The sequence below is a fragment of the Mustelus asterias genome, chromosome 6 (assembly GCF_964213995.1).
Source record: "Mustelus asterias chromosome 6, sMusAst1.hap1.1, whole genome shotgun sequence".
In the NCBI taxonomy this organism is placed as follows: domain Eukaryota; kingdom Metazoa; phylum Chordata; class Chondrichthyes; order Carcharhiniformes; family Triakidae; genus Mustelus; species Mustelus asterias.
This window is the reverse complement of record NC_135806.1, coordinates 87414371-87442098: the sequence shown is the minus strand read 5'-3', so window position 1 is coordinate 87442098 and position 27728 is coordinate 87414371. Positions and strand designations below refer to the sequence as shown.

The 27728-nt window shown below is 41.2% G+C and overlaps 1 protein-coding gene across 3 annotated transcripts in view; it reads right to left on the bottom strand.

Moving 5' to 3' along the window:
• Positions 1 to 27728, bottom strand: part of fbxl17 (F-box and leucine-rich repeat protein 17) — a 745649-nt gene that overhangs the window by 39979 nt on the left and 677942 nt on the right. For all 3 annotated transcript variants that reach the window (XM_078214702.1, XM_078214700.1, XM_078214701.1), the window contains exon 9: positions 3690 to 3832. In XM_078214702.1, the coding sequence (XP_078070828.1) occupies positions 3690 to 3832 (143 nt within the window). The remainder of the gene's footprint in view (positions 1 to 3689; positions 3833 to 27728) is intronic.

The window sequence follows — 27728 nt, the reverse complement described above, 5'->3', positions numbered from 1 at the left end:
AATTTCCAACTCCAGAGAAAGGGGAAACAAGAGACATTGCTTTCGTCTCAAGTCCAAACATCTGAGAAAAATGAAACTAAAACCTTGGACTTTTCTGTGGAAAAAAAACTATCCCCAGGCATGACCTGACCCTGTCAATCATTCTCCATCCAGCAATTCCAAAAAGATCCTAAAACACCAGGACACTGTATTAGTCCAGATTAAAAATAAACATGTACCAGAACTCCACCACCTCGCCTGCCATGGAATCGGTGAGGGTCTGACAACAGAAATCTCCATTGACCTTGGGCGGGAATTTCCAGTCTCGCTCGAGCAAGGCTGTAAAATCCTACCCATGATGTCCATTACATTGGATAAAAGCAAATTACTGTGGATGCTGGAATCTAAAACCAAAAGAGAAAACACTGGAAAATCCCAACAGGTCTGGCAGCATCTATAAGGGGAGAAAAGAGCTGATGTTTCGAGTTCAGATGACCCTTTGTCAAAGCTGAAGCAATGTCCACTGAAGCAATGTCCATTACATTGCTTCTGTAACAATTGGAGACACTGGCTGCAGATAACACGGTGCCAAAATAAAATGCTAGGAGCCGCTTGAGAAACATGATTAAAATACATTTCTTAAAGGCGCAGTATCATTGGCTTTGATCTTTGGGTCCTCGCTGTCCACGGGGATGGTGCCAGAGGACTGAAGAGTGGCGAATGGTGTTCCTCTGTTTAAGAAAGGGAATAGAAATTACCCTGATAATTATAGGCCGGTTAGTCTTACTTCGGTGGTTGGTAAGTTGATGGAAAAGTTCCTGAGGGATGGGATTTACGACCATTTAGAAAGATGCGGATTAATCCGGGGTAGTCAGCACGGATTCGTGAAGGGCAAGTCGTGCCTCACAAATTTGATTGAATTTTTTGAGGAGGTAACTAAGTGTGTTGATGAAGGTAGGGCAGTTGATGTCATATACATGGATTTTAGTAAGGCGCTTGATAAGGTCCCCCATGGTCGGCTTATGATGAAAGTAAGGAGGTGTGGGATAGAGGGAAAGTTGGCCGATTGGATAGGTAACTGGCTATCTGATCGAAGACAGAGGGTGGTGGTGGATGGAAAATTTTCGGACTGGAGGCAGGTTGCCAGCGGAGTGCCACAGGGATCAGTGCTTGGTCCTCTGCTATTTGTGATTTTTATTAATGACTTAGAGGAGGGGGCTGAAGGGTGGATCAGTAAATTTGCTGATGACACCAAGATTGGTGGAGTAGTGGATGAAGTGGAGGGCTGTTGTAGACTGCAAAGAGACACAGATAGGATGCAAAGCTGGGCTGAAAAATGGCAAATGGAGTTTAACCCTGATAAATGTGAGGTGATTCATTTTGGTAAGACAAATTTAAATGTGGATTACAGGGTCAAAGGTAGGGTTCTGAAGACTGTGGAGGGACAGAAAGATCTTGGGGTCCATATCCACAGATCTCTGAAGGTTGCCACTCAAGTGGATAGAGTTGTGAAGAAGGCCTATAGTGTGTTAGCTTTTATTAACAGGGGGTTGGAGTTTAGGAGCCGTGGGGTTATGCTGCAACTGTACAGGACCTTGGTGAGACCACATTTGGAATATTGTGTGCAGTTCTGGTCACCTCACTATAAGAAGGATGTGGAAGCGCTGGAAAGAGTGCAAAGGAGATTTACCAGGATGCTGCCTGGTTTGGAGGGTAGGTCTTTTGAGGAAAGGTTGAGGGAGCTAGGGCTGTTCTCTCTGGAGCGGAGGAGATTGAGGGGAGACTTAATAGAGGTTTATAAAATGATGAAGGGGATAGATAGAGTGAACGTTCAAAGACTATTTCCTCGGGTGGATGGAGCTATTACAAGGGGGCATAACTATAGGGTCCATGGTGGGAGATATAGGAAGGATGTCTGAGGTAGGTTCTTTACACAGAGAGTGGTTGGGGTGTGGAATGGACTGCCTGCAGTGATAGTGGAGTCAGACACTTTAGGAACATTTAAGCGGTTATTGGATAGGCACATGGAGCACACCAGGATGATAGGGAGTGGGATAGCTTGATCTTGGTTTCAGATAAAGCTCGGCACAACATCGTGGGCCGAAGGGCCTGTTCTGTGCTGTACCGTTCTATGTTCTATGAGACTTGTGCAAAGTATTGTGATGAAAGGGGAATTGTTGATCCTATGGCATGTTGGTCCCATTCACAACACACAAAAGGATGCCAATTTCTGATCACAGGAAAAGTGGATCTACTTACAAATGCTGTCTTTGGTCCTTATTGAGAAAAACTGGGAGAGACAGCAAAGTATAGCACCTTACTTTGACCTGATTCAACAATGTTCACACTGGGCAATGAAAGTGCAAAGCTGTTCCTTTCCTCAGCACCGACAGCCATTATTGTGACAACCCAAAAATTCACCAAAGAAAACGAAGTAGAACGTACAGGGTAAATGGTAGGACTCTGAAGAGTGCAGTTGAACAGAGGGATCTGGGAATACAGGTACAGAATTCCCTAAAAGTGACGTCACAGGTGGATAGGTTCGTAAAGAGTGCCTTTGGTACATTGGCCTTTATAAATCGGAGTATCGAGTATAAAAGTTGGAGTGTTATGGTAAGGTTATATAAGGCATTGGTGAGGCCGAATTTGGAGTATTGTGTACAGTTTTGGTCACCTAGTTACAGGAAGGATGTAAATAAGGTTGAAAGAGTGCAGAGAAGGTTCACAAGGATGTTGCCGGGACTTGAGAAGCTGAGTTACAGAGAGAGATTGAATAGGTTGGGACTTTATTCCCTGGAGCGTCGAAGATTGAGGGGAGATTTGATAGAGGTGTATAAGATTTTGATGGGTAGAGATAGAGTGAATGCAAGCAGGCTTTTTCCGCTGAGGCTAGGGGAGAAAAAAACCAGAGGGCATGTGTTAAGGGTGAAAGGAGAAAGGTTTAAAGGGAATATTAGGGGGGGCTTCTTCACGCAGAGAGTGGTGGGAGTGTGGAATGAGCTGCCGGATAAAGTGGTAAATGTGGGGTCACTTTTAACATTTAAGAAAAACTTGGACGGGCTCATGGATGAGAGGGGTGTGAAGGGATATGGTCCAAGTGCAGGTCAGTGGGACTAGGCAAAAAATGGTTCGGCACAGACAAGAAGGGCCAAAAGGCCTGTTTCTGAGCTGTAATTTTCTATGGTTCTAAAAGGAAATGATGAGGGATTGGTCAATGGCCTTTACTGCAGGTACAGTTCATTTAACTCTTCCTGTGTTGGAGAAGGGCAGTACTTCAGCATTATTTGTTAATCTTTTCCTAAATTATACAATTAAGGAACTCAAGAGTGATTCCAATGACCTTGGAAAATATTACAGGAGACCTCCTGCAACAATAAGCATTGTTGCCTTTGACATGCTGGTCTGAGAAAGATACCAGGTAATCATGGAAGAAGGTTTGATGTAATGTAGTCATTTTAAAATTTTATGCACACCACATTTTGATTTGATGACAAAATATTTAGGGCATCCTTCTCTAAAATGTTGTTTAATTTCTGCAATAAAGCATGCAAACTTTTAGAAAATCGATACATTATGGCATGCAAATCAGTTTGCACTGGGTTTGTGACCATTATAACAGTGAACGTACCAGACAACTTGTTAAGCAAGTCAATAAGACATTAACATGGCAAAGTTGTACTAATCTTAAGTGCCTCAGTGAAGCCACTTACCTTATCACACCTCATAAGTCCCAAGTACCTAAGGGACTTGCTTGTCTGTGAGATCTGGGTGGCTCCCTTATCTGTGATTTCTTTGCACCAGCCTACATCCACTGTTTCAATGGTTTTACTGTACTGTCCAATTGCTATCAGAGCTGCAACAAATAAAGAACATGTCAATTTGGTGTGAGTATGCAATCATTATAATCACAGTAATGACCAAAATCTATGACGTGGAGATGCCAGTGTTGGACTGGGGTGGACAAGATGAGAGATCATGTGACACCAGGTTATAGTCCAAGAGGTTTATTTGAAATCTGCCTATATATTCTGTGCCTGCGCGCATCGTTCCACTTCACATGACAAAGGAGCAGTGCTCCGAAAGCTTGTGATTTCAAATAAACTTGTTGGACTATAACCTGGTGTCGTATGACCTCTCATCTTGTCCAAAATCTGGTGTTTTACCAACTGCTGGCTCTTACTGTTCTGAACTGGACTGCTGGGAAGGATGTGAATGTAGCTGGAGATGGCACACTCAATGAATCCCCATTTTTCCCAAAAAAAGTAACAATCGGTTCAATTTTAAATCACCAAAGGGAAAGCAGCAAACAGCAATGTGATTAGGAGGCTCACTTTACTCTATAAGTGATACCAGATCTATTTGAATCATCCTGAAATATTTTGCTACCTCCTCAGAAATAAATGATTGAGGGAAGGATGATGTCAGAAAAGCTTGAATTACGTGTAAAAGGGAATTCAAGATTTGACTTATTTGATTTGATTTATTGTCACATATATTGGGATACAATGAAAAGTATTGTTTCTTGTGCATTATAGCGTTTATAGAGTACATTGGGGAAAAGGAAAGGAGAGGGTGCAGAATACAGTGTTACAGTCATAGTTAGGGTGTAAAGAAAGATCAGCTTAACATCATAGAAGAACCATAGAATCACTACAGTGCAGAATGAGGCCAATCGGCCCATCGGGTCTGCACCGACCACAATCACACCCAGGCCCGATTCCTGTAATCCCACACATTTACCCTGCTAATCCTCCTGACACTAGGATCAATTTAGCATGGCCAATCAACCTAAACCACACATCTTTTGGTAGGTCCATTCAAAAATCCGATCTTGGTTATGCTGTAAAGGATCCAATAAATTGGCCAAGAGCATTTGTATGAAAGGAAAGAAATAACTTACATTTATATAGCTTTTTAATACAACTGACTGAAATGCTACTTGAAATGAAATATATTGTGAAGTTTCCATCATGTCAGTAAATGTGACAGCTATTTAAAACACAGCAAATTTCCACAGACAGCAATGAGATGAACCTCGGGTTAATCTGAGCTTTTCATGAATAACCACTTCATGACTGAATGTTACGCTTATGTTAAAAGTTGCCTTTTTTCTCTCAGGTAGCTGTTCTTTGCATACCTTCAGTATCATACTCAGTGTCAGTTTAGACTGTGTTCAGGTCTCTGTAGTGGGGTCTTAGCCCACAACTTTCTGTATTTGAGGCAAATCTAGCACTAAAATTATAACCATCTCATTTGTTACTTCAGGATATATTCATTGGTTATTAGAGAAATTCTATACATACTCCGTCATGCAAGAATCACATGCATTTCCCTACATCAACCATTCAATTAAAATCAAATCTACTAGCCATCTTTAGTTAACTTTAATAGATGTAGCCTGTCTATGCACACTACATTTACTAAACAGCGAGGAAAAGTTGATGAAATTAAGGTACAAGAAAGAATAAACTATGTTAAAGAAATAAGGAAAGTCATGTTAAATATAACATGCATTATTTTGGTCACAGATCCTCACGTTTTAGGATTATGTCTAACAAAAAGGGTGAATTTCCTGTTTAACAATCAATCTGCCTATTTGAAAGATAGTAACAGTTTTAACAACACCAGGTTAAAGTCCAACAGGTTTATTTGGTAGCAAATACCATTAGCTCTCGGAGCGCTGCTCCTTCATCAGATGGAGTGGAAACCTGTTCTCAGACAGGGCACAGAGACATAAAATCAAGTTACAGAATACTGATTAGAATGCAAATCTCTACAGCCAACCAGTTCTTCAAGATACAGACAATGTGAGTGGAGGAGGGAGCATTAAGCACAGGTTAAAGAGATGTGTATTGTCTCCAGACAGGACAGGAGGCAAGCTGTGGGGGTTACTGATAGTGTGACATAAAGCCAACATCTCGGTTTAGGTCATCCTCATGTGTGCGGAACTTGGCTATCAGTTTCTGCTCAGCGACTTTGCGCTGTCATGTGTCGTAAAGGCCGCCTTGGAGAACGCTGTGTTTACCCCAGTCCAACACCGGCATCTCCACATCATATTTGAAAGATAAGCATAGTTGATAGTCATGCGATTTCTTCTTGTTATTCCTTCATGAGTGGAGTTTACAGTGAGTCCTTGTGCTGACAAAGTGAGGTGCTCATACCTAAAATGATATTTATCTTGTAACATGATAAATAGTCCACAATTCGATGATACATTGTAGTTACTTAAATCCTATTTTGTGATTAAGCCTCGTGGCAACGGTGGGAAGGTGGAGCGTTTCCCGCTGCGTAGGCTGGTGGGAAAACAGGGCAAATCTTCCGGCCCTGACCTGATTAATTATGCACCTGGGTGTTTAAGTCGTATTCAGTGGCAGGCAGGTCTGAATGGCGTGTAGTCTGCCATCATGTTCAGGTGCCATACTGAAAAGCGTCCAATATCACTGACCCATTATTGAAGAAAGGTGGCGGACCACCTGAAAATGAAGACGAATCTCCAGGAACATTCTGAAGCAGTAATATGGACACTCTCTCTCCAGGGCACTGACTGTGAAAAGTCCACTTCAGGTGATTCCCCGACCCACTGCTCCACTGCTGTGGTGTACCAGCGTTCAGGGATGCAGGCAGTTCCATCCCAAAATCCGGAGACAGCCCGAGGCAATGTTCAGCTGGGTCCTGACATCTGCACAGCACATTGTTCCAAATATGTTTCGCGCCGGCATCATGGAGAATTTGGCATGGGGGGGGTCAGGCCTTCATCTGTATCCTATTAGCAGGACGTAAATGAGAGTCACAGCCTCTGGTGGGCACCAGCCAAAGATTCCGGTGCAAATTCACGCTGCCATGCAACTGATTTTTGAGTCTCCCTTATTCTGCTCCCAATCCCACCATCAAACATGCCGGTCGGGGCTTGGGAGAATTCCAACTACAGTTTTAAAGATATAAACTTAGATAAATTCCCACAGGTATAATATGCAAGAACTATAAAGATGGTATTTTTAAATATGTTTGTGGGATGTGAGCATCACTGGCAAGGCTTGCATTTATTGCTGAACCCTGATTTCCCCTTCATAAGGTGGTGGTGAGCCGCCTTCTTGAACTGTTACAGTCCATATGTTGTAAGTACAACTACAGCACTGTTAGGACTTGGGTTAATAGCTTTGGAGCTTCCAGAGAGATTTTATAGAGAGAGACTGTGCTGCTTGTCGGCTTCTATCTTTAAACAGCCTCTCCAGAAATGCACGCTTTTTAAAATAAAAAAGAAACCATTTTTTTCTGCTGCAAGCCTAGCTCCCCCACGCCATTAACCTAATATCACATGACTCAGTCAACCTAATCTGAAACCCCAGGAGAACTTAAGTAAACAAAGGTGCATTAACTCTGCAAAGTGACACATTCCTAGCGAAAATGAGTGATTATCCTGATTTCTCAGCAACTGCTGTATTCCCTCCAGATAAACCGACTCCTTGCAGAATAACACTGAATCTTAAAGCAGTCCCCCTGAACATAAAATATATTAAGAGCACACTATCATCACAGGAGGCTGTTATTTAGCTTCAGGTCTACATTTACTAAAAGTTACTTACGGGTGGTTTGATTTGATTTATTATTGTCACATGTACAATACAGTGAAAAGTATTGTTTCTTGCATGCTGTACAGACAAAGCATACCGTTCATAGAGAAGGAAAGGAGAGAGTGCAGAATGTAGTGTTAGTCATAGCTAGGGTGTAGAGAAAGAGCAACTTAGTGCGAGGTAGGTCCATTCAAAATCTGATGGCAGCAGGGAAGAAGCTGTTGTTGAGTTGGTTAGTACGTGAGCTCAGACTGTTGTATCTTTTTCCCAACAGAAGGTGGAAGAGAATATGCCCGGGGTGCGTGGGGTTCTTAATTATGCTGGCTGCTTTTCTGAGGCAGCGGGAAGTGTAGACAGATTCAATGGATGGGAGGCTGGTTTGCGTGATAGATTGGGCTACATTCACGACCTTTTGTAGTTTCTTGTGGTCTTGCAGGTTGTTGGTGATCTGCATATTGCTATTTAATGATGAGGAACCAATGATTAAGATGTAACTATCCAGTGAAAATCAGCTGTTAACTATCGCGGAGAGAATTCAATAAGATATAGAACATAGAACATTACAGCGCAGTACAGGCCCTTCGGCCCTCGATGTTGCGCCGACCAGTGGAACCAATCTAAAGCCCATCTAATCTACACTATTCCAATATCATCCATATGTTTATCCAATAACCATTTGAATGCTCTTAATGTTGACAAGTCCACTACTTCTGCAGGAAGGGCATTCCACGCCCTTACTACTCTCTGAGTAAAGAACCTACCTCTAACATCTGTCCTATATCTCTCACCCCTCAATTTAAATCTATGTCCCCTCGTGCTAGCCATCACCATCCGAGGAAAAAGGCTCTCACTATCCACCCTATCTAATCCTCTGATCATCTTGTATGCCTCTATTAAGTCACCTCTTAACCTTCTTCTCTCTAACGAAAACAACCTCAAGCCACTCAGCCTTTCAGTAACACCTTTTTATGTTAGTGGAAATTATAATCGGTAACAAAAATGGTCTTGTATCAATTATCTTTGAATTCATTCCGTGTTTGAATTATTGATTGAGATTTTTAAAACAAATTGTATAACCAGAAGAATCGCGGTCCTCAATTTCAACTAAAACAGACGAACAACCATTCATACTCTCTCAGGCTTTGATATTCAATGTATTTGTAATCAGCACTGGAGTCAGAGTGTACGGCTACCTCTGGTTTTCTCTGCAGCAATTTGCTATTAGTAGCAACTTAAATGAATTTAATGTTTATTAGGAACAGTTTTGATGATTTGCTGCATTATTTACTCCAACGGCAACACCAGGCTTTGAGAACAAGTAATTAATTACTCTGGATGCAGAAACAAACAATGCAGGAAACACTCAGTCGGTCAGACAACATTTGTGGAGAAGACAAAAGTTGACCAACTGTGTTTGGATGCTTCCTCAAACCTTCTTTATTCTGACGAATGGCCTGCACCTAAGAGGTTGACAGATTTCTTCACAAATGCTGCCTGACTTGCTGATAGTTGATTCGTTGAGTTTACAATTCTAAGCATGGAGTGCGAATTGGCAAGAAATATTAATTTCAATGATGTTGATTCATTTGCTGCCATGAAAGCTAGAAAGAACATTTTCATTTAGATACACTTGATTCACTTTTATTCCAATGCTTAATTTTCGTCCTGGTATCACTACTTCATTCTCAAATATTGAAAGATAAATTTTGCGTCAAATAAAATTTCCCAATTTCAATTTGTCTCTTTATATTCCATGAATTTTCTGTCCAATTAGTTTCTTTGATACGCTTGTTAAAGTAAAGATTCTTACAGCACATTCACCTCTTGTCATAAAAAATGAGCACACTAGCATATCGGTAATGGATGAATAAAAATTGCAAACATTTGAAATACATGGAGGCAATGACTGAGCATGATGAGCTTAAATTAAAGAAAATTGATTGAATCCAGGAAGAGCAGGGAAGTGTCATGTGATGAAGTATTTAAAAAGGCATGTTTCTACAGGCTAAGGTTACCTTTCAGCTGAAGGGAAGTTAAAGGTTTCCACATGCCCAACTGCATTAAAGCTCACTGCAATGTACAGCACCAGCAATATTGCAAGCAAGTCCCTGAAACAGGACACTGATGAATTTTGCATTCAGAAATGTAGATGTGTAAGGAAGTTATATTGTTATAATTTAGAAGGGGGGGGGGGGGTCCAGGATTGCCAATCCATTCAAAATGGGGTCCTTCAACCGAAAAAGTTGGCAAACCACTGTTTCAATGATTGGCTGAACAATATAGATTGAATTATTTCTCAAATATTTCCAGAGCCTAGCAAACCGCACAGTTAAAGGCAATTGGAGAAGGGAAATAAATGCCAGGGATTTCCAAATCCCAATATTGTCATGCTTTATCCTTATTTTTCTTTATACTTTCATGGGATGTGGGCATCACTGGCAGGGCCAACATCTGTTGTCCATCCCTAACTGTCCTTGAACTGAGTGGCTTGCTAGGCCATTTCAGAGGGCAGCTCAGAGTCAACCACATTGCTGTGGGCCTGGCATCACATGTAAGCCAGACCAGGTAAGGATGGCAGATTTCCTTCCCTAAAATACATTTGCGTTTACAACAATCAATGATAGTTTCATGATCACTATTACTGAAGCAAGCTTTCAATTCCAGATTTATTCATTCAGATTGAATTTAAATTCCATCAGTGGTGGGATCTGAACCCATGTCCTCAGGGCATTAGCCTAGACTGGATTACTAGTTCAGTGACATTACAACAATGCCACCATTTCCCCAAATATCTCAGAATTGTGACTTTGCCAGGTAGTTTTCCCAATCAAGGTGCATTATGTCATGGCTTAACAGTCAACTTGGGATATTAACTTTCTCAAACTTGAGGCATGATCTTCTCCTGTGAATCCATGTTGGTTGCTGTTTACTAGCATATTTTTATATATATATACTTCATGGCTTTAGTCTTGATGGTATACATATATTCTATTGCTTTGTTCTTGATGATATATATATATATATATATCCCTTGGTGATGAAAAATCTAACTCAGCCTTGAATATATTCAATGACTCAGCCCCTACTGCTCTGTGGGAAAGAGAATTCCAGAGACCAATGCTTGCAGCTGTAAAGTCTTAGATTATATTTGGCATATCTTTGGGGGAGACATATGGTTCAAAGCTAGCCTCTTAAAGTAATGATTCAGAACATGGACTGTCTTTTGTTCATCCACTGTTTTGGCTGCATTTGCAACCTTTATTGCTTTCATCTCTTTTGACTATTCTCTTTCTGTTAGAGGACTGTATGGGAGGGAGGATTGTCTTACGAGGAAAGGTTTGACTGGCTAGACTTGTTTCCACTAGAGTTTAGTAGAGTAAGAGGCAACTTGATTCAAACATATAAGATCCTTAGTGGTCTTGACAAAATGGGTGTGGACAGGATGCTTCCTCTTGCAGGAGAATCTAGAACTAGGGGTCGGTGTTTAAAAATAAGGGGTTGGCCATTTAAAACAGGGGTGAGGTGACTGTTTTCTCTCAGAAGGTCATGAGTCTTTGGAGCTCTCTTCCTGACAAGGTTGTGGAAGAAGAGTTCTTGAATATTTTTAAGGGAGAGGTGCATAGATTCTTGGTAAGTAAAGGGATGATAGGTTGTAGGTGGGATGCAGATTTGAGGGTACTAACAGATAAGCCAGGGCCTTATTAAATGGCAGAGCAGGGTCGAGGGACCAAATGACCTAGTCCTGCTACTTGTTCATATGTTTAACTTGTTTCTCCGAGTGAACTCCATTCCCACTTTTCTCTGCATAATTGATAGGAGTTACTATATTGTCACTTGTTCTTGTCACTATATTAGTTTTTAAATTTTAATCTGTTAATCCATTTTGGGATAGGAACAAAAGTGATTGTGGGAATAGAAGGTTCAAGGTAATGAGGATGGGATGGGAAAAACTACTGAGAGATTTGAAAGTAGGGACAAGAATGCTGAAGTCAACTTGTTGAGCCATAGGAATTCAATGCAGCTTAGAGAAATCAGGAATGATGAGAGTGTGGAACTTTACATGCACTTCAATTTTTGAATGAATAACCTATAGAGGGTTCAGCTTGGGAGGTAAAGTAAATTGTTGGAGTTGTTTGAGGATGTAATAGAAAGGGTTGATGAGGGGAATGCTGCTGATGTGGTGTACATGAACTTTCAGAAGGCATTTGTTACAGTCCCACACAACAGACATGTGAGAAAGGTTATAGCTCATGGAATAAAAGAGACAGTAGCAACATGGATACAAAATTAACTGAATAATAGGAAGCATTGAGTCATGGTCAATTGATATTTTTCAGGCTGGATGAAGGTTTGTAAGACTGTGCCCCAAGAGTCGATATTGGGACCCTTGCTTTTCTTGACGTATATTAATGGTTTAGATTTTGGTATGCAGGGGATAATTTCAAAGTTTGTGGATGACACAAATTTTGAAAGTATTGTAAGCTGTGAAGAGGACGGTGTTGAACTTCAAAACCAAAATGGTGGCACAGTGGTTAGCACTGCTGCCTCTCAGTGCCAGGGACCTGGGTTCAATTCCAGTCTCGGGTGAATGTGTGGAGTTTGTACGTTCTACCCATGTCTACGTGGGTTTCCTCTGGGTGCAGGTTAGATGAATTGGCCATGTTAAATTGCCCCTTAGTGTCAGGAGGATTAGCAGGTTAAATACATGGGGTTAGGGAGTTAGGGCCTGTGTGGGATTGTTGTCAGTGCAGGCTCAATGGGCCAAATGACGTTCTTCTACAGCGTAGGGATTCTATGATTCAAAAGGACATAGACAAGTTGGTGGAGTGGACAGATAGGTGGCAGATGAAGTTCAATGTGGAAAAGTGGATTTTGCATTTTGGAAGGAAGAACATGGAGAGGCAATAAAAAATAGGGGGCAAAATTCTTAAAAGGGATGCAGGAGCAGAGGGACCTGGGTGTATACGTGCATACATCATTGAAGGTGGCAGGACAGGTGGAGAGAGCAGTTAATAAAGCTTATAGCATTCAGGGCTTTATTAATGGAGGCATAGATATACAAGCAAGGAGGGAATGGCACTAAGTCAAGATGTTTGGTTGGAGAGCTGATGTAGACATGATGGGCTAAATGGTTTCCTTCTGCACCGTAACAATTCTGTGATTATCAACAAAAAGTGGACTGAGTTACTATAGTGATTCCTTGCGTACCGAGCAAAATGTTGCTTCACAGAATCACACTGGCTATTCTGTCCATCAGGTCTCTGGAAGAATGCTTCGGTTAGTCCGGCTCTACTGCTCTTTTCCTTCTAAATTTCTCTATTTCAAATATTTATCCAATTTCCTTTTGAAAGTTACTATTCAGTCTGCTTCCATCATCTATTCATGCAGTACATTACAAATCATAACAACTTGTTATAATAACAAACACTTCATATTTACTGTACAAGGGAACAAGTCCTCTTCCATGCTGGTTACATTCAGGACTCCTGGGAAATGAAAACACTCTGTATGTGGCAGGTTAGGCTGTTTGATAAGGAATATATTTTCCCATTATAAATGTTGGATCTATTATTATAAGCTATTTGATAACAAGTCAATTAAAAAAATCATTATGTGATTGAGCAGAGCTAATCCAATTTATGAAAGAAAAATAATGATTAACAAAGCTGTTGCTTTTTTTTTATAGGTTGTAACTAGCAGGTGGATAATGGGGACCCAGTGGATGAAAGGTATTGTATTTTGAAAAAGCATTCGATAAGGTGCCACACAAGAGGTTATTACACAGAATCAGGACTCATGGAATTGGATTAAATATTGGGTCTGAACTTTCTCGGGATGACAATCAGCAGTGAGTTGCCACTCCATTCCCAATTACCTTCGTCAATTCTTTTCAAATGCTATGTCACCCGACATTGCGACTCAGGCCAAGCAAGAAGAAATTAGATATAGCTCTTTAGCCTAAATGGCTAAACAATTTAGGACTGAGGTGAGGAGAAATTTCTTCACTCAGAGAGTGGTGAGCCTGTGGAATTCATGACCACAGAAAGCAGTTGAGGCCAAAATAAATTCAATGTTTTCAAGAAGGAGTTAGATATAACTCTTGGGGCTAAATGAATCAAAGGATATTGTATTTGATGATCAGCCACGAGCATAATGAATGGTGGAGCAGGCTTGAAGGGCCAAATGGCCAATTCCTGCTTCTAGTTTCTATGTTTCAAAGTGAAGGGGCCACTTTTTACAGCACTAACTTCCTTCAACTTCCTTAAAGTTTAAAGGTCCATAGAGATTAAAAGGTCCTTGATAGGCCAAGGAGATGGTGTCTCAGGTAAGTGGATAGGATTTTGGGGGTTGGGGGGTGTGGGAAATCATGGGGAGGAAGCAGGTCATAGATCGGTGGGTGGGAAGGAGCTAGGTCTCTGGGGCGGGTGGGGTGGGGTGATGGTATTGGGTCTTGGGGATTGGCAGGATAAGGGGTCCTTTGCAGGCAGCAGAAATCCTGTGGGGGCACGGGGGTGGGTAAAACCCCTGGGGCTTGGGGGCTGTGAGGTGTTCCTCTGGGTGTTTGGTCTGGTGTGTGCAATATTTATCCAGAAGTTAGATGTGGTTTTACTTCTTCTAACATTTTCTGGGTAACTATTGGTATAACCCAGTCAGAACCATCTGAAGTTTTTAATCGTGTTTTTGGATGGTTCGTAATTGCTCAGGGGAAGTTTGCACTCTGGGGAAAAGAATTCCAAAAGCTTCCCCCAGCTCTCAGTGAAGAAATTCCTCCTCATCTCAGTCCTACTTAGCCTGTCTCTTATTTTGAGTCAGTGTCCCCTGGTTCTAGACCCTCTGGGCCAGGGGAAACAAACTTCCTCCATCTACCCTGTCAAGCTTTGTATAAGCCCAGTTGTTGAGTATAGTCAAAATAGAGACTGATAGGCTTGAGGACACTAAGGATATGGGGATAGAACAGGAAAGTGGAATGTAGAAGATCAGTCATGATCTTGTTAAATGGCAGACCAGGCTCAGAGGGCTGAATGGCCTATTTCTAATGAGCTATGAATAGCAACTGGTTACAAATTGGGGTGTACTTTATCTAACAAAATCGTTCCCTACATTTCTTAAGTTTCATTTAGTTTTTGACAATACGCAGGAAAACTTCATTGGATGATGCTTGTAAAGTTATTTAGAAGTGTTTTGGTAAAATAGGTCAAGTTTGTTGCACTGAAAACATCTCTACTCCAGTAGGAAAGATGCGGCCTGTTCCAGAGGCCACTTGATCGGCACGGTGGCACAGTGGTTAGCACTGCTGCCTCACGGCGCCAGGGTCCCAGGTTCAATTCCGGCCTCGGGTCACGGTCTGTGTGGAGTTTGCACATTCTCCCCGTGTCTGCTTGGGTTCCCTCTGGGTGCTCCGGTTTCCTCCCACAGTCCAAAGATGTGCGGGTTAGGTTGATTGGCCATGCTAAATTGACACTAGTGTCAGGGGAATTAGCAGGGTAAATGGATACGGGAATAGGGCTTGGGTGGGATTGTGGTTGGTACAGACTTGATGGGCTGAATGGCCTCCTTCAGTGCTGTAGGGATTCTATGATCAACCAAATTAATGTTATTATCATAAGCTTCAATCTGGCTCTTATCCAAATATTGATTCAGATCTCTTTTAAAGAAGTTCATTAACACAGAATTAATTGCTGCAAGTCTAATCCACATAAATAGTACACTAGATATGGTTTAATCTCACTTGAGGTTTGTTCAGTTTGTATTTATGTCTTCTAGTTCTCTGCTGGCAGTAAGTTAAACTAACATTTTGGGTATTTAGGTATCTGACTCACCAAAACCTATTGTAGGTCTGTAATCTCTGGAGTGTAGAAGAATGAGAGTTGATCTCATCGAAATGTACAAGTTTCCGAAGCGGCTTGATAGCGTAGACGCTGATTGTTTCTGCTGGTATTTAATATAAACCTTGGGGGCACCGTCTCAGGATAAGGAGCCAATCATTTAGGACTGAAATGAGGAGAAGTTACTTCACTGAAAGGGTTGCGAACCTTGCAACGTACATGGGGTCCCTAGGCTTTTATCAACATGCACCTAATTTATTTGGACTTGGTTAAGTTGGTTGTGCTCACCATAAATAACGTATACAAATCTATTATTCCCATGTCACACATATGGATCACTTTCAGGGAAACATTTTTTTGTGTAGTTAATTACAGATGGCATTCCTGCTACTTTGCTGGCTGGCATTTTGAAGGATGAGCTGATTGCAACAGCATAGTTGAACCTCTTATATCTTATCTCCTTTCCTGTACAGTATTTAATAGAGTGACCAGACATATTAAGCTCACTAGCACATCTGTCACCATACCAGACATAGAAGAGGCAGGTAGGTCTGACCGGGTGATGGCAAACAATTATTTCTAAAAAATCATTTGCTGTGAGAGATGAACATCCATTGTACTCACTTAAACATATAGCTCACAAACACCAACACCTGAGACCACCATTTTAACTGAAATGGAATAGAACCATGTTTCTCATGAAGCTTATTTAAATATATGATAATTGAGTGTAATAGATTAGTTTGATTGGCTATGGTAAATTGCCCCTTAGTGTCAAGGGGATTAGCAGGGTAAATACGTGGTGTTATATGGATAGGGCCTAGGTGGGCCTGTTGTCAGTGCAGGCTCAATGGGCCGAATGGCCTCCTTCTGCACTATAGGGTCTCTATGATTCTATGGATAGCCATATTTTACAGACATTTTCCATATCACTAAATTCATTCATCATAAGATTTAATTTTTTTTAAAGCAAAAACCGAAAATTTCCAAATTCTAAAATCGTCAGATCATTTTCCTATATACTAACTTCTCAATTTCTATCAGTTCATAGAATTTTCATATTTCACCATTTCGACCAACATTTTTTTTTGTGATTACAGAATCCTCATGAAAGTTAGAAAACTTATACACTGCCTGAAGCAAGTCACTAATGGTCTATTGTAAGTCAAGGCAGGCTAAAGGATGGATACAATTTCCTATTTCTTTGGAAAATCTGCTCCAGTTGATATATCTTTACGGCTGTAGCTGTTGCTCCACAGGAGTATTTACTGGCCTCTAATCTAATCATTAGAAAAACTACGCAATAACCTTTTAAAAGTGGTCACACAGCCAGATATTCGTTACATTATCACGAGGATCACTCTGAGCACCTCTTGAATTAGCTCAATGGGGTCCAATAATTTATGCTCCCTGACAGAACATTGTGCAGCTACTGTGGTTTTATCAGCTCAGCAATTTCCACACAATTTTCAGGACAAAGTTTAGGAAACCCAAATTTAAATTATTAGCATATTATGCTTTCAAATGACCAAGTTGTACAAGTGTGGATTTCCTGGTTCCTTGATATGGGGCACATGTTCTCTGCTTGTCACAAAACTGCAGAATTGTTACACAGCAGGAGGCCATTTGGCCCATCATGTCTGCACGGTCTCTCTGAATGAGCAATTCACTTTGTGCCAATATCCCGCCTGCTCCCCATAATATAGGCATTCTATTTTTCAGATAAAAGTCTAATTCCCTTTTGAATACTTCAATTGAACCTACCTCCACCACACTCTGAGGCAGAGCATTCCAGACATTAACCACTCACTGCATGAAAAAAGTTTTACTTTTGTAATTATTGCTTCTTTTACCAAGTACTTTAAATCTGTGCCCTCTCATTCGCAATCCATTCATGAGCAGAAATAGTTTCTCTCTATCTACTTTGTCCAGAGTCCTCATGACTTTGAATACCCCACAAATCTCCTCTCAGCCTTCTCTTCTCCAAGGGAAACAGTCTTAACTTGTCAAATCTATCTTCATAATGGAAATTCCTCATTCCTGGAATCATTCAGGTAAATCTTTTCTGCACCGTCTCCAATGCTTTCAATCTTTCCGAAAGTGCAGCGCCCAGAACTGGATGCAATACTCCAGCTGAGGCCAAACTAATGCCCTTTACAATTTCAACAAAACCTCCTTGCTTGTGTGCTCTATGCCACTATTAACAAAACCTAGCTACTATACATTTTATTAACTGCTCTCTCTCTCAACATGCTGCCAACTTCAATGACTAACGCACATATATACCAGGTTCCTTTGCTCCTGCACCTGCTTTAGAATTATGCCCTTTTTAAAATTGTCTTTCTACCAAAATGTATCATTTCACGTTTCTCTGCATTGAACTTCATCTGCCACCTGTCCACCCATTCCACCAAATTATCCATGTTCTTTTGAAGTTCTATACTCTCTTCCTCACAGTTCACAAAGTTTTGTATCATCTGAAAACTTTGAAAATGTGCCCTGTACATCAAGATCTAGGTCATTAATATATATCAGGAAAAGCAAGGGTCCCAAGGCTGACAATTGGGGAACTCCATTACAAACCTTCCTCCAGCCCAAATAATATCCATGAACAATTACTTTCTGTTTCCTGTCACTCAGCCAGTTCTACATTCTATTGTTCCTTTTATTACATGAGCTATAACTTTTCTCACAAGTCTTTTGTGTAGCACCGTATCAAACACCTTTTGAAAGTCCTTGTGCACACATCGACGGCATTTCTCTGATCAACCTTCTCTGTTACCTCTTCAAGAATCTCCAACAAGTTAGTTAAACACAATCTTCCCTGAAGGAGTACATACTGGCTTTCTTTAATTAATCTGCATGCATTTGTCCATATGGCTATTAATTTTGTCTCAAATTATTGTTTCTAGAAGTTTCCCAACCAGCAACTTGTAGGAATAAACCACACAAACCCAAGTTCAAACATCTGAAGTGCAGGTTGGCAAGCATCCAAGTTCAAGGGCTGCCAAGTATGCACAGGAGTTTAACAAACTAAAACCACACAGCCAAAGGACACAGCACCAAGCTTCCTGCTTGATGCTGCCAGGAGTCTTTAGCTGGGTACAGCTGTTTAATTATGTTTTTCCAACATGTTGTTACTTGAAAAAGGTACAGAATAATGAGGTAAAAGCTCAGCTTTCAAGAATTAGTTGGCAAAAGTAAATATTGGAAACCCAATAGAGAAAATTATTTCCATATAAAAGCTGATTATGTTCATAATCAATTGTTCAGATTTATGTTCATAATTATGTTTAGATACATGTTCCGATGAACATAGAAATTTGTCTCTTGGTGGGATTGGGAGAACAGCTCTTGAAAACTGTTTGGGTCTCTGGTCCTTGATCTGAAATTCAGCCATTACACTGGCTTTTAGGTAGCTTAGATATCCTCACTTAAATTATGCCAATATACTTAAAATATAAGAAAAAAAGTAATCTGGTGGTCATGCAGCAAAGGGTAGGAGCGCAGATTAAAAGGCAGGAGGCGTTGCTGGCCTTTCTACAATTCAATGGCTAGCGACTATCGTCTGCCACATGACTACGCCAGTAATTTGTTGGGTCTTCAACCTGGGGACCTCGCTGTCAAACAGAATGGTTTTGGAGCAATAACAATGCTTCTCATGTGCTTATCATCACTCAAAGGAAAGGAAATGGAATGTTATTGCAAGGCTTTAGTGTCTGTGAAGCAACACTTGTGTGTAATAATGTCTCAGGATAAGGGGGAGGTGGCTGAATCAGCAACAGGAAGGTCTCCAAGACTGAGGAAGCATTCACGCCACTTACATGTCTATAAAATTGTCTTCTCTCCCTCCCAAGGAAAGGATGATCTATAGGGTGGTCTGAGAGAAATGTAACTGAGGGGAAAAAACACTATCATTGAAAATGCTAATTGTGTGTGAACAGGTAGCACAGAAAATCACAGGCAGACTGGCATAAGAGGCTGTAGGTCATGATGAGATGGAAACAAAGAGCATTGTTAAAATATAGGAAATGCCCATCATAGACAGGACTAGCAACAAAAGGTGACAACACAGATACTAAATTAAAGACACCATAATCCCAGATGACCCCTTTGAGGGGGAGAGCTGACTAGTGGTGATTTAACCTGAGGATCACCACATCTCAGACAAGGGGTAAGGTCGAGAAGGCGGACCTTCATTAATAACCTCAGCCGGTACAAGAATTGAACCCACGCTGTTGGCATTGCTCTGGATCACAAACCAGCTGTCCAGTCAACTGAGCTAAACCTACCCTGATAGTAGGAGCTACATAAAGGGAGTATGAAAGGAAACTTATAGCAGGTATCAAAAACAACACAAATACTTTTGTATAATTATGTTGGGGGAATTTGGGTAGTCAAGAGCAATCTTGAAAATTGATAACAGTAATATTACTCGTGAAGATAGCACTCAATAGACTGTATTGCTGTGTTATCTCAAAAGTTACTACAATTGCACAGCTCTTCCTTGAGGCATTTCCCTGCCTGAGTTGATGCTCTGTAATTTCAAAGCTGAGAAAATAAATAATTTTATTAAGGGCTTCCATCTCTCAGAGGTGATTTCAGGCCAACCAACATCCAACAAGCTGCTCTGAAAGCTGGGTTCACATTTTGACAGCTGTGACAAATTCCACCACAGCAGCTGAGACAACCCATACCATCTTAAAACATTGTAATTAAAACAATCCACAACATTCCAAAATTAAAAAGCAATTCACCCTATCTCCCAATGTTAATGGATCCTTTTTTAAAAAAAAGATCCAGGATTTGGATCCAAAACCTCACCAGGAACTAACCAGTTCTTCCTTGAGCCATAACCTATCTATGTACCAAGTTGCGTTAAAATTTGAGACATATTGTTTACGGACAAACAGAGGCAAAAGTGTTACCTGCACCTATCTTCAGTGGCATTGGTAATAAAGAAAGATGTTCAATAATTACTTTCTGTCAGTATTGACAAGAGAGGAGTATTGAAGACAGCCAGACTAAGTGAGTTCAAACTTTTGAGTGGATGATTTGTGGTGGTTGAGGCGAATGTTATACTAGGGGGAGCAGAATGTGAGTTTACCAATCAACCTGAAAAACACAAGTGTGCAATGTCAAGGTGGTCCTCATTTATTGAATGTATCCAGTATTGCAGAATCATTCACAGCGAAATAGGTTATGTGAAGGAAAATTTAACTGTAAAAACCATGGACCATGTAGAAGTAAAGAATGATCAGTGAATATATTAGGAGAGTGGAATGCAACCCAGATGCTCAGCAAACAACATAATTAATGTAAGTGTCATCTGATCACAGAGTGTGTCTCAGATTTTTAACAAGTTCTTGCTTGTAGCTGAAAATATACAAGCCCATCAAACAGGATGGCCTGTATATACAAATTTTTTAAAAAATGTATCACAGACTTGAGTGATTATAACTGGAAGGATATTGTGTGGGACATGGTCATGTTTGCTGGTGTCTTTTACATTATTAGTAAATCTCAGAGGGGTGCTTTAACTACTGATGTGCAACTTCAAATGCTATGGTGTCAGGAAATGCACAAGTGACTTCTTTTTCCTCTAATTAACATAGTTAAGTATCACATTGGGATTCTCATGAGAATCATGTACAAAAGGTAATTGGGCATTACAAAAGGACTGAAGGAAGTCAGTACAATGTTTAGACGGTTCCAACTTTTAAGCTCACTGCCCAACAAGTGCTGGCAAATCACATCCAATAGGATGTAAAGGAAATGCTCATGGTTAAAATATCAGATCAACTGCAGAGGTCGGCACCGCTGTGTTGTTCTTATCTTTATTCAAATATTATAAATTTAATTACAGAAATGTAGCAAATGCATTGAATTATCATTTAATGTAGAATCACGGAATCATGGAATCCCTACAGCGTAGAAAGAGGCCATTTGGCCCATCGAGCCTGCACTGACAACAATCCCAACCAGGCCCTATCCCTGTAACCCCATGTATTCGCCCTTCTCATCCCCCTGACACTAAGGGGCAATTTAGCATGGCCAATCAACCTAACTGGCACATCTTTGGACTGTGGGAGGAAACCGGAGCACCCGGGGGAAATCCATGAGACACGGGAAGAATGTGCAAACTCCACACAGTAACCTGAGGCCGGGATTGAACCCGAGTCCCTGGTGCTGTGAGGCAGCATGCTAACCACTGTGCTACTATGCCGCCATTTTGGCTTGATAATAAAAGTGAATGCAAATCTGAACACACGGTATATGTTGATTCACATATTACCTCCAAAAAAACAGAGTTAGATGCTCATACTTATGCTGACAAGTGTGGTTATCTGCCAGCATATAACAACTGAATTGTCTGCCACAGTTGTTTTATTTATTTTAGGGCCATTGCTATTTGCAAGGCCAACTCTCCTTCTCTGTGGCATGCTTCCCAGCAGTAATGGATGAATAAAAACATTTTTTTGTACTTTTTTTATAAATGACATTCAGCGCCACATCCTTCTGTAACCAAGAAGAAGATTAACCAACATAAACCTGTTGGACTTTAACCTGGTGTTGTTAAACTTCTTACCAAGAAGATAAACAGGGAATCTATTCCTGAAAGTGGATCTATTATAAACGGGCAGGTTGGAGGTCTATGAGAATGACTTGCTCTTTGGTTTTCTCTCCTTACCGACGGAGGGAACCACAGGGTCTCACCACTCCACAGTACAGCTGTTTACAGGCTTAAATCACAAAACTGTAGGACTTTATCTCCCACAGTTCTCTCTTCCTGGTACAACTCACAGGCTTTTAAAGCCCAATTTTGGTATCGGTTAATCACTCCTCCTAATTTACTTCATTGTTTTCAAAAAGCTAGAGCCCAACTTTGGCCCTTCATCTGGATTTTCCAAATTAAAAAGAATTAGATGGTACCTGCACCAAATTGCCTGAGTTCTCTGTCATAAATTCTAACCCAATAAGATTGACAAGGGGCACAATTACCACTGGTATGATATTAGCTGACCCAAACTTTCAGGTTCAGGATTTGTTTGAATGACTTAGCAACATTCCTAGAATAAATAGCACAGTATTTGTTCTTTCGCAGACCATTTTCTAATTCCATAAGTAGTATTTGCACTGTGGAATTTTGCACAGTGTAAATCAATTGAGACATACCACATTTTTTCATTAACAATCATTGGGGAGATGGTGCATTCATCGCATCAGGTTGGGCAGGATTCAAAGTGGAATTCAAGATGACAAAGGGCTTCTTCTAACTGAGTTTGTCAAACTTCATAGTTATTTTCAAGATATACAGGATGTAAGATTTTGATAATTCCATTCATTTTAGGGTATGTAATGTTTCCGTAACCACATTTTAAATGGTTCAGTTTGAATTTCTGTTTGTTGGAATTCTTTATAGGAATGTTGTTGCTTGCTAGAAACAACACATCATTGTTTCATCATTAAGTTCTTGAGCAGAGCAGCTATGGCTGCATTAATTCCTCACAATACAATTCGGTGTTTTTAAAATCAGTTTGAAGGATTGACTAAAGCAATATGAACTTAGGATGACACCTTGTCATTAAGCAACCTCATACATTGCTTTAATTGATCTGTATTATTTTCTGATCTTATGATATGAACTGTAATTGACCAGAAAATGCGATTTTGTTTGTGATGACGCGTATTTAAAAGAAACATATTATTTGTTTATAATGGAATGTAAACAGAGGAACCCAAGGGAAAAGGGATGAATGCACGTCTTTGGTCTTTATGGCTCTAGTTACAGAGGTGGGTGACACAAGATTATTTGCACCCTATAGCCAATTGAAGAGGTGGATTTTGACTATTTTCAAATCAGGGAGGAATAGTGAGAGACTGCAGGATAAAAGTTGGAAAATCAGATTCTTTGTTGGCACAGTGATACCATGGCTTCTGGGGTATGACTCTTCTTGAGACAGTTTAACGCCACTTCATAGACAAAGAGGAGAGGGGAATTGCTTGTGCTGGCAACACCAAGAACTCCAAGGAACTTGAGAGACAGAAAGCTTTATGTTGTCTTCATTGTTTCTTGTTAAACAGTGCTTAATATCTTGCTTAATAAAATATTGCTTAATAAATTCTGCTTATAGAATCATAGAATCATACAGTGCAGAAGGAGGTTATTCGGCTCATCGAGTCTGCACCGACCACCTATCTCCATAAGCCCATGCATTTACCCTAGCTAGCCCCCCCCTGGCACTAAGGGGCAATTTAGCATGGTCAATCCACCTAACCTACACATCTTTGGACTGTGGGAGGAAATCGGAGCACTCGGAGGAAACCCACGCAGACACGGGGAGAATGTGCAAACTCCACACAGACAGTGACCCAAGCTGGGATTCGAACCTGGGACCCTGGCGTTGTGAGTCAGCAGTGCTAACCTCTGTGCTACCGTGCCGCCCATAATTGATTCATAAATATTAGCTGTTTGTACCTTTTAGGTCAAGCACAACTGAGGACCTGGGTGTTATAAATTAAGAATGCGGAGTTTTTTTAAATTAAAGGCTTTTACACCTTGAGACCCGAAACCTTACAAATAAATAGATGTTCAGAAGCAATTTGTTTTAACAAGTACGTGTTAAAGCAATGTAGGAGTTACAGTTACAACTTTAATTTATTATTGCTTTTCTGAAAAATACAGTGCTATTATAAATCTAAACAAAAGCTGATTACATTTGTTGTGGAAACAATCAATGTAGAGCTTTGAACATAGTCTATATAAGCAAACCATTCCCTAAAGAGATTTAATAAATAGCCTCTAATAAAGGGAAGGTCCCCAACAACATAAAGGAAGGCTTGGATTTATAGCATCTCATCCTAAAAATGCCTCACATATTTCTGTTAAAGTATAGCTATGATTTTACATGCTGCAAAACCCCACAAACATTTAAATGAACGACAAGTTAGTGTATTGGTAGGCTTCTGCAGAAGTTAGTGTATTAGGTAGGCTTCTGCAGAAAATGCAGATGTATGGGATTGGGGGTGATCTAGGAAATTGGATCAGGAATTGGCTAGCGGATAGGAAACAGAGGGTGGTGGTTGATAGTAAATATTCATCATGGAGTGCGGTTACAAGTGGTGTACCTCAGGGATCTGTTTTGGGGCCACTGCTGTTTGTAATATTTATTAATGATCTGGATGAGGGTATAGTTGGGTGGATTAGCAAATTTGCTGATGACACCAAAGTCGGTGGTGTGGTAGACAGTGAGGAAGGGTGTCGTAGTTTGCAGGAAGACTTAGACAGGTTGCAAAGTTGGGCCGAGAGGTGGCGGATGGAGTTTAATGCGGAGAAGTGTGAGGTAATTCACTTTGGTAGGAATAACAGATGTGTTGAGTATAGGGCTAACGGGAGGACTTTGAATAGTGTGGAGGAGCAGAGGGATCTAGGTGTATGTGTGCATAGATCCCTGAAAGTTGGGAATCAAGTAGATAAGGTTGTTAAGAAGGCATATGGTGTCTTGGCGTTTATTGGTAGGGGGATTGAATTTAGGAGTCGTAGCGTTATGTTGCAACTGTACACAACTCTGGTGCGGCCGCACTTGGAGTACTGTGTGCAGTTCTGGTCCCCACATTACAGGAAGGATGTGGAGGCTTTGGAGAGGGTGCAGAGGAGGTTTACCAGGATGTTGCCTGGTATGGAGGGGAGATCCTATAAGGAGAGGCTGAGGGATTTGGGATTGTTTTCGCTGGAAAGGCGACGGCTAAGAGGGGATCTTATTGAAACATATAAGATGATTAGAGGTTTAGATAGGGTGGATAGTGATAGCCTTTTTCCTCTGATGGAGAAATCCAGCACGAGGGGGCATGGCTTTAAATTGAGGGGGGGTAGTTATAGAACCGATGTCAGGGGTAGGTTCTTTACCCAGAGGGTGGTGAGGGATTGGAATGCCCTGCCAGCATCAGTAGTAAATGCGCCTAGTTTGGGGGCGTTTAAGAGATCCGTAGATAGGTTCATGGATGAAAAGAAATTGGTTTAGGTTGGAGGGTCACAGTTTTTTTTTTTAACTGGTCGGTGCAACATCGTGGGCCGAAGGGCCTGTTCTGCGCTGTAATGTTCTATGTTCTATGTTCTATGTTCTATTTTGAAGGGTGGCTTGGTTAAGGGGAGAAAGGTATCCTGGATACTGAAATAATTCTTCGCTCTTCTTCAAACTGCTTTGCGAACTCCATGATAATCTACTGCTTTTGGCCCTACTTCAAGAGACTAAATCCCTCCCTCTCCCTGGCCCCCTCCCTCTCCCTGGCAAAAGCCCGAGAGTAAACCCAGACTGTTTGCAATCTTTATTTTACATTTGATCCCAAGATGAGCTTCTGACCACAATTTCACACCATACCTATTTCTCCTTCTGTAACATCATCCATCTTTGCCTCTGTCTCAGCACATATTGCAGCTGAACCCTCATTCATGCCTTTCTTAACTGCAGATTTGACTATTCCTCGCAACTCCTGCCTGGTCTCCCACAATCTGCCCTCTGTAAAATTAAGATCATCCAAAATTCTGCTGGCTGTGCCTCAACTCATACCAAATCCTGTTCACCCATCACTCTTGTGCTCCCAGACCTATGTTGGCTCCTGGTCAAGTAACATCTTGATTTTAAAATTCTCACATATGTTTTGAAAACTATCCATGGTCTCTCGTCCCTCTACCTCCGTAATATTTTCCAACACCATAAATTTCTGAGATATATGCGCTCACCTAATTCTGGTCTTTTGAACATCTTCAATTTTAGTTGCTCCACCGTTGGTGGCTGTGCCTTCAGTTGGCTGTATCCAAAGTTCTGGATTCCCTTCCTAAACCCTCTCCACCTCTCTACCTCAATTCCTTCTTTGCAAGACCCTTCACTCCTTAAAACGCACTGCTTTTGGCCAAGGTTTTGGTCATTTTACCTCATGTCTCCTTAAGTGGCTTGGTATCATATTTTGTTTCATAATGCTCCTGTGAAGGCCTGGGGGTTTTTATTATCTTAAAGGCACTATGTAAATATAAGTTGCATTGTATCGATGTTAACATTTTATGCAAAGGATAACTGATCTTACAGCATCTGATACACTCAGTGCTGCAGTCAGCCTAGACTAGGTGTTCAAATCCTGTAGTGGGCACTGAACTCAAGTAAGTGCCCACTACAGGATTTGAGCACCAAGCAGTTTAAGCTTGGTACAACTGACGCATTGTCAACTGTACCAAGCTTAAACTGGCCAATACTGTAGAGCTAAACAAATGTGGCAATTCCTTCAAGCCTGGGTGAAGGTTGATTATGGACATCCTTGTGATTGGGGTGGCAAGGATGGAGAGTCTTTGTTGACACACATTGCTGAATTGCTGTTAATTGGAGTGTTGCATATTTAGGGAATTACTGTGTGGGGCATGGCCCCTAAGAGAATGGTCATGTGATCATTTGTGACATCACGCGGCCTCCACAGCCTGTTGGCAGTTGGGGATTGGAGCCTGTACACGAAAGCGAGAGTTAACAGTCCAAGGCGGGTGTTTGTGGAGAACCAGAGTGATAATCCCTCCAAATTTACAAGAAACTGTTGGAGCAACGACACAAAGGGCATCCTGGCAGGTGGTCCGGATGAAGGAACTTGCCCGGACTAACTTTTGGTAGCCGGATGCCCAAAAAGAAGAAAAGTGGGACAATGCCAGTTATGTGCTCAGGTGAGGAACTCACCACCGTTGTCACCCCTTCTCCCATGAGAATGGCCTATAATGCCATGGCAATGCCTACATATTGATTATGCCAGTCCAGTAGAGGGGTATATGCTCTTGGTTGTAGTCAACGCACACTCCTTGTGACCAGAAGTACTCGCGATGAAATCCACCAACACGGAGAAAACCATTGAGAAACTGAAGGAGATCTTTGCAAGGTTTGGCAATCTGGAACAAATTGGTCGTGACAATGGACCTCAGTTTACGTCACAGGAATTTGAAGATTACCTCAAGGGGAGTGGTATCCAACACATCAAATCAGTTTCCTATCATCCAGCTACGAATGGGTTAGCTGAACGATTTGTGCAATCTTTGAAACACGCACTGAAAGTTTCTCGAGCTCAAGATTCATTAATCCAACGTCTCAATAGCTTTTTGGCTTCCTACAGGAATACTACACAAGTGGCCACACCGAGTTCACCTGCTTTGCAACTCATGAAGAGGAAGCTGTGAACGACATTTGATCTGCTGATATGCTAAATGACACTGGCGCTATCAGAGTGAAACCAACAGTCGCAGGAGGGCATGGGTTAAGGGTGAAAGGAGAAAAGTTTAAAGGGAATATTAGGGGGGGCTTCTTCATGCAGAGAGTGGTGGGAG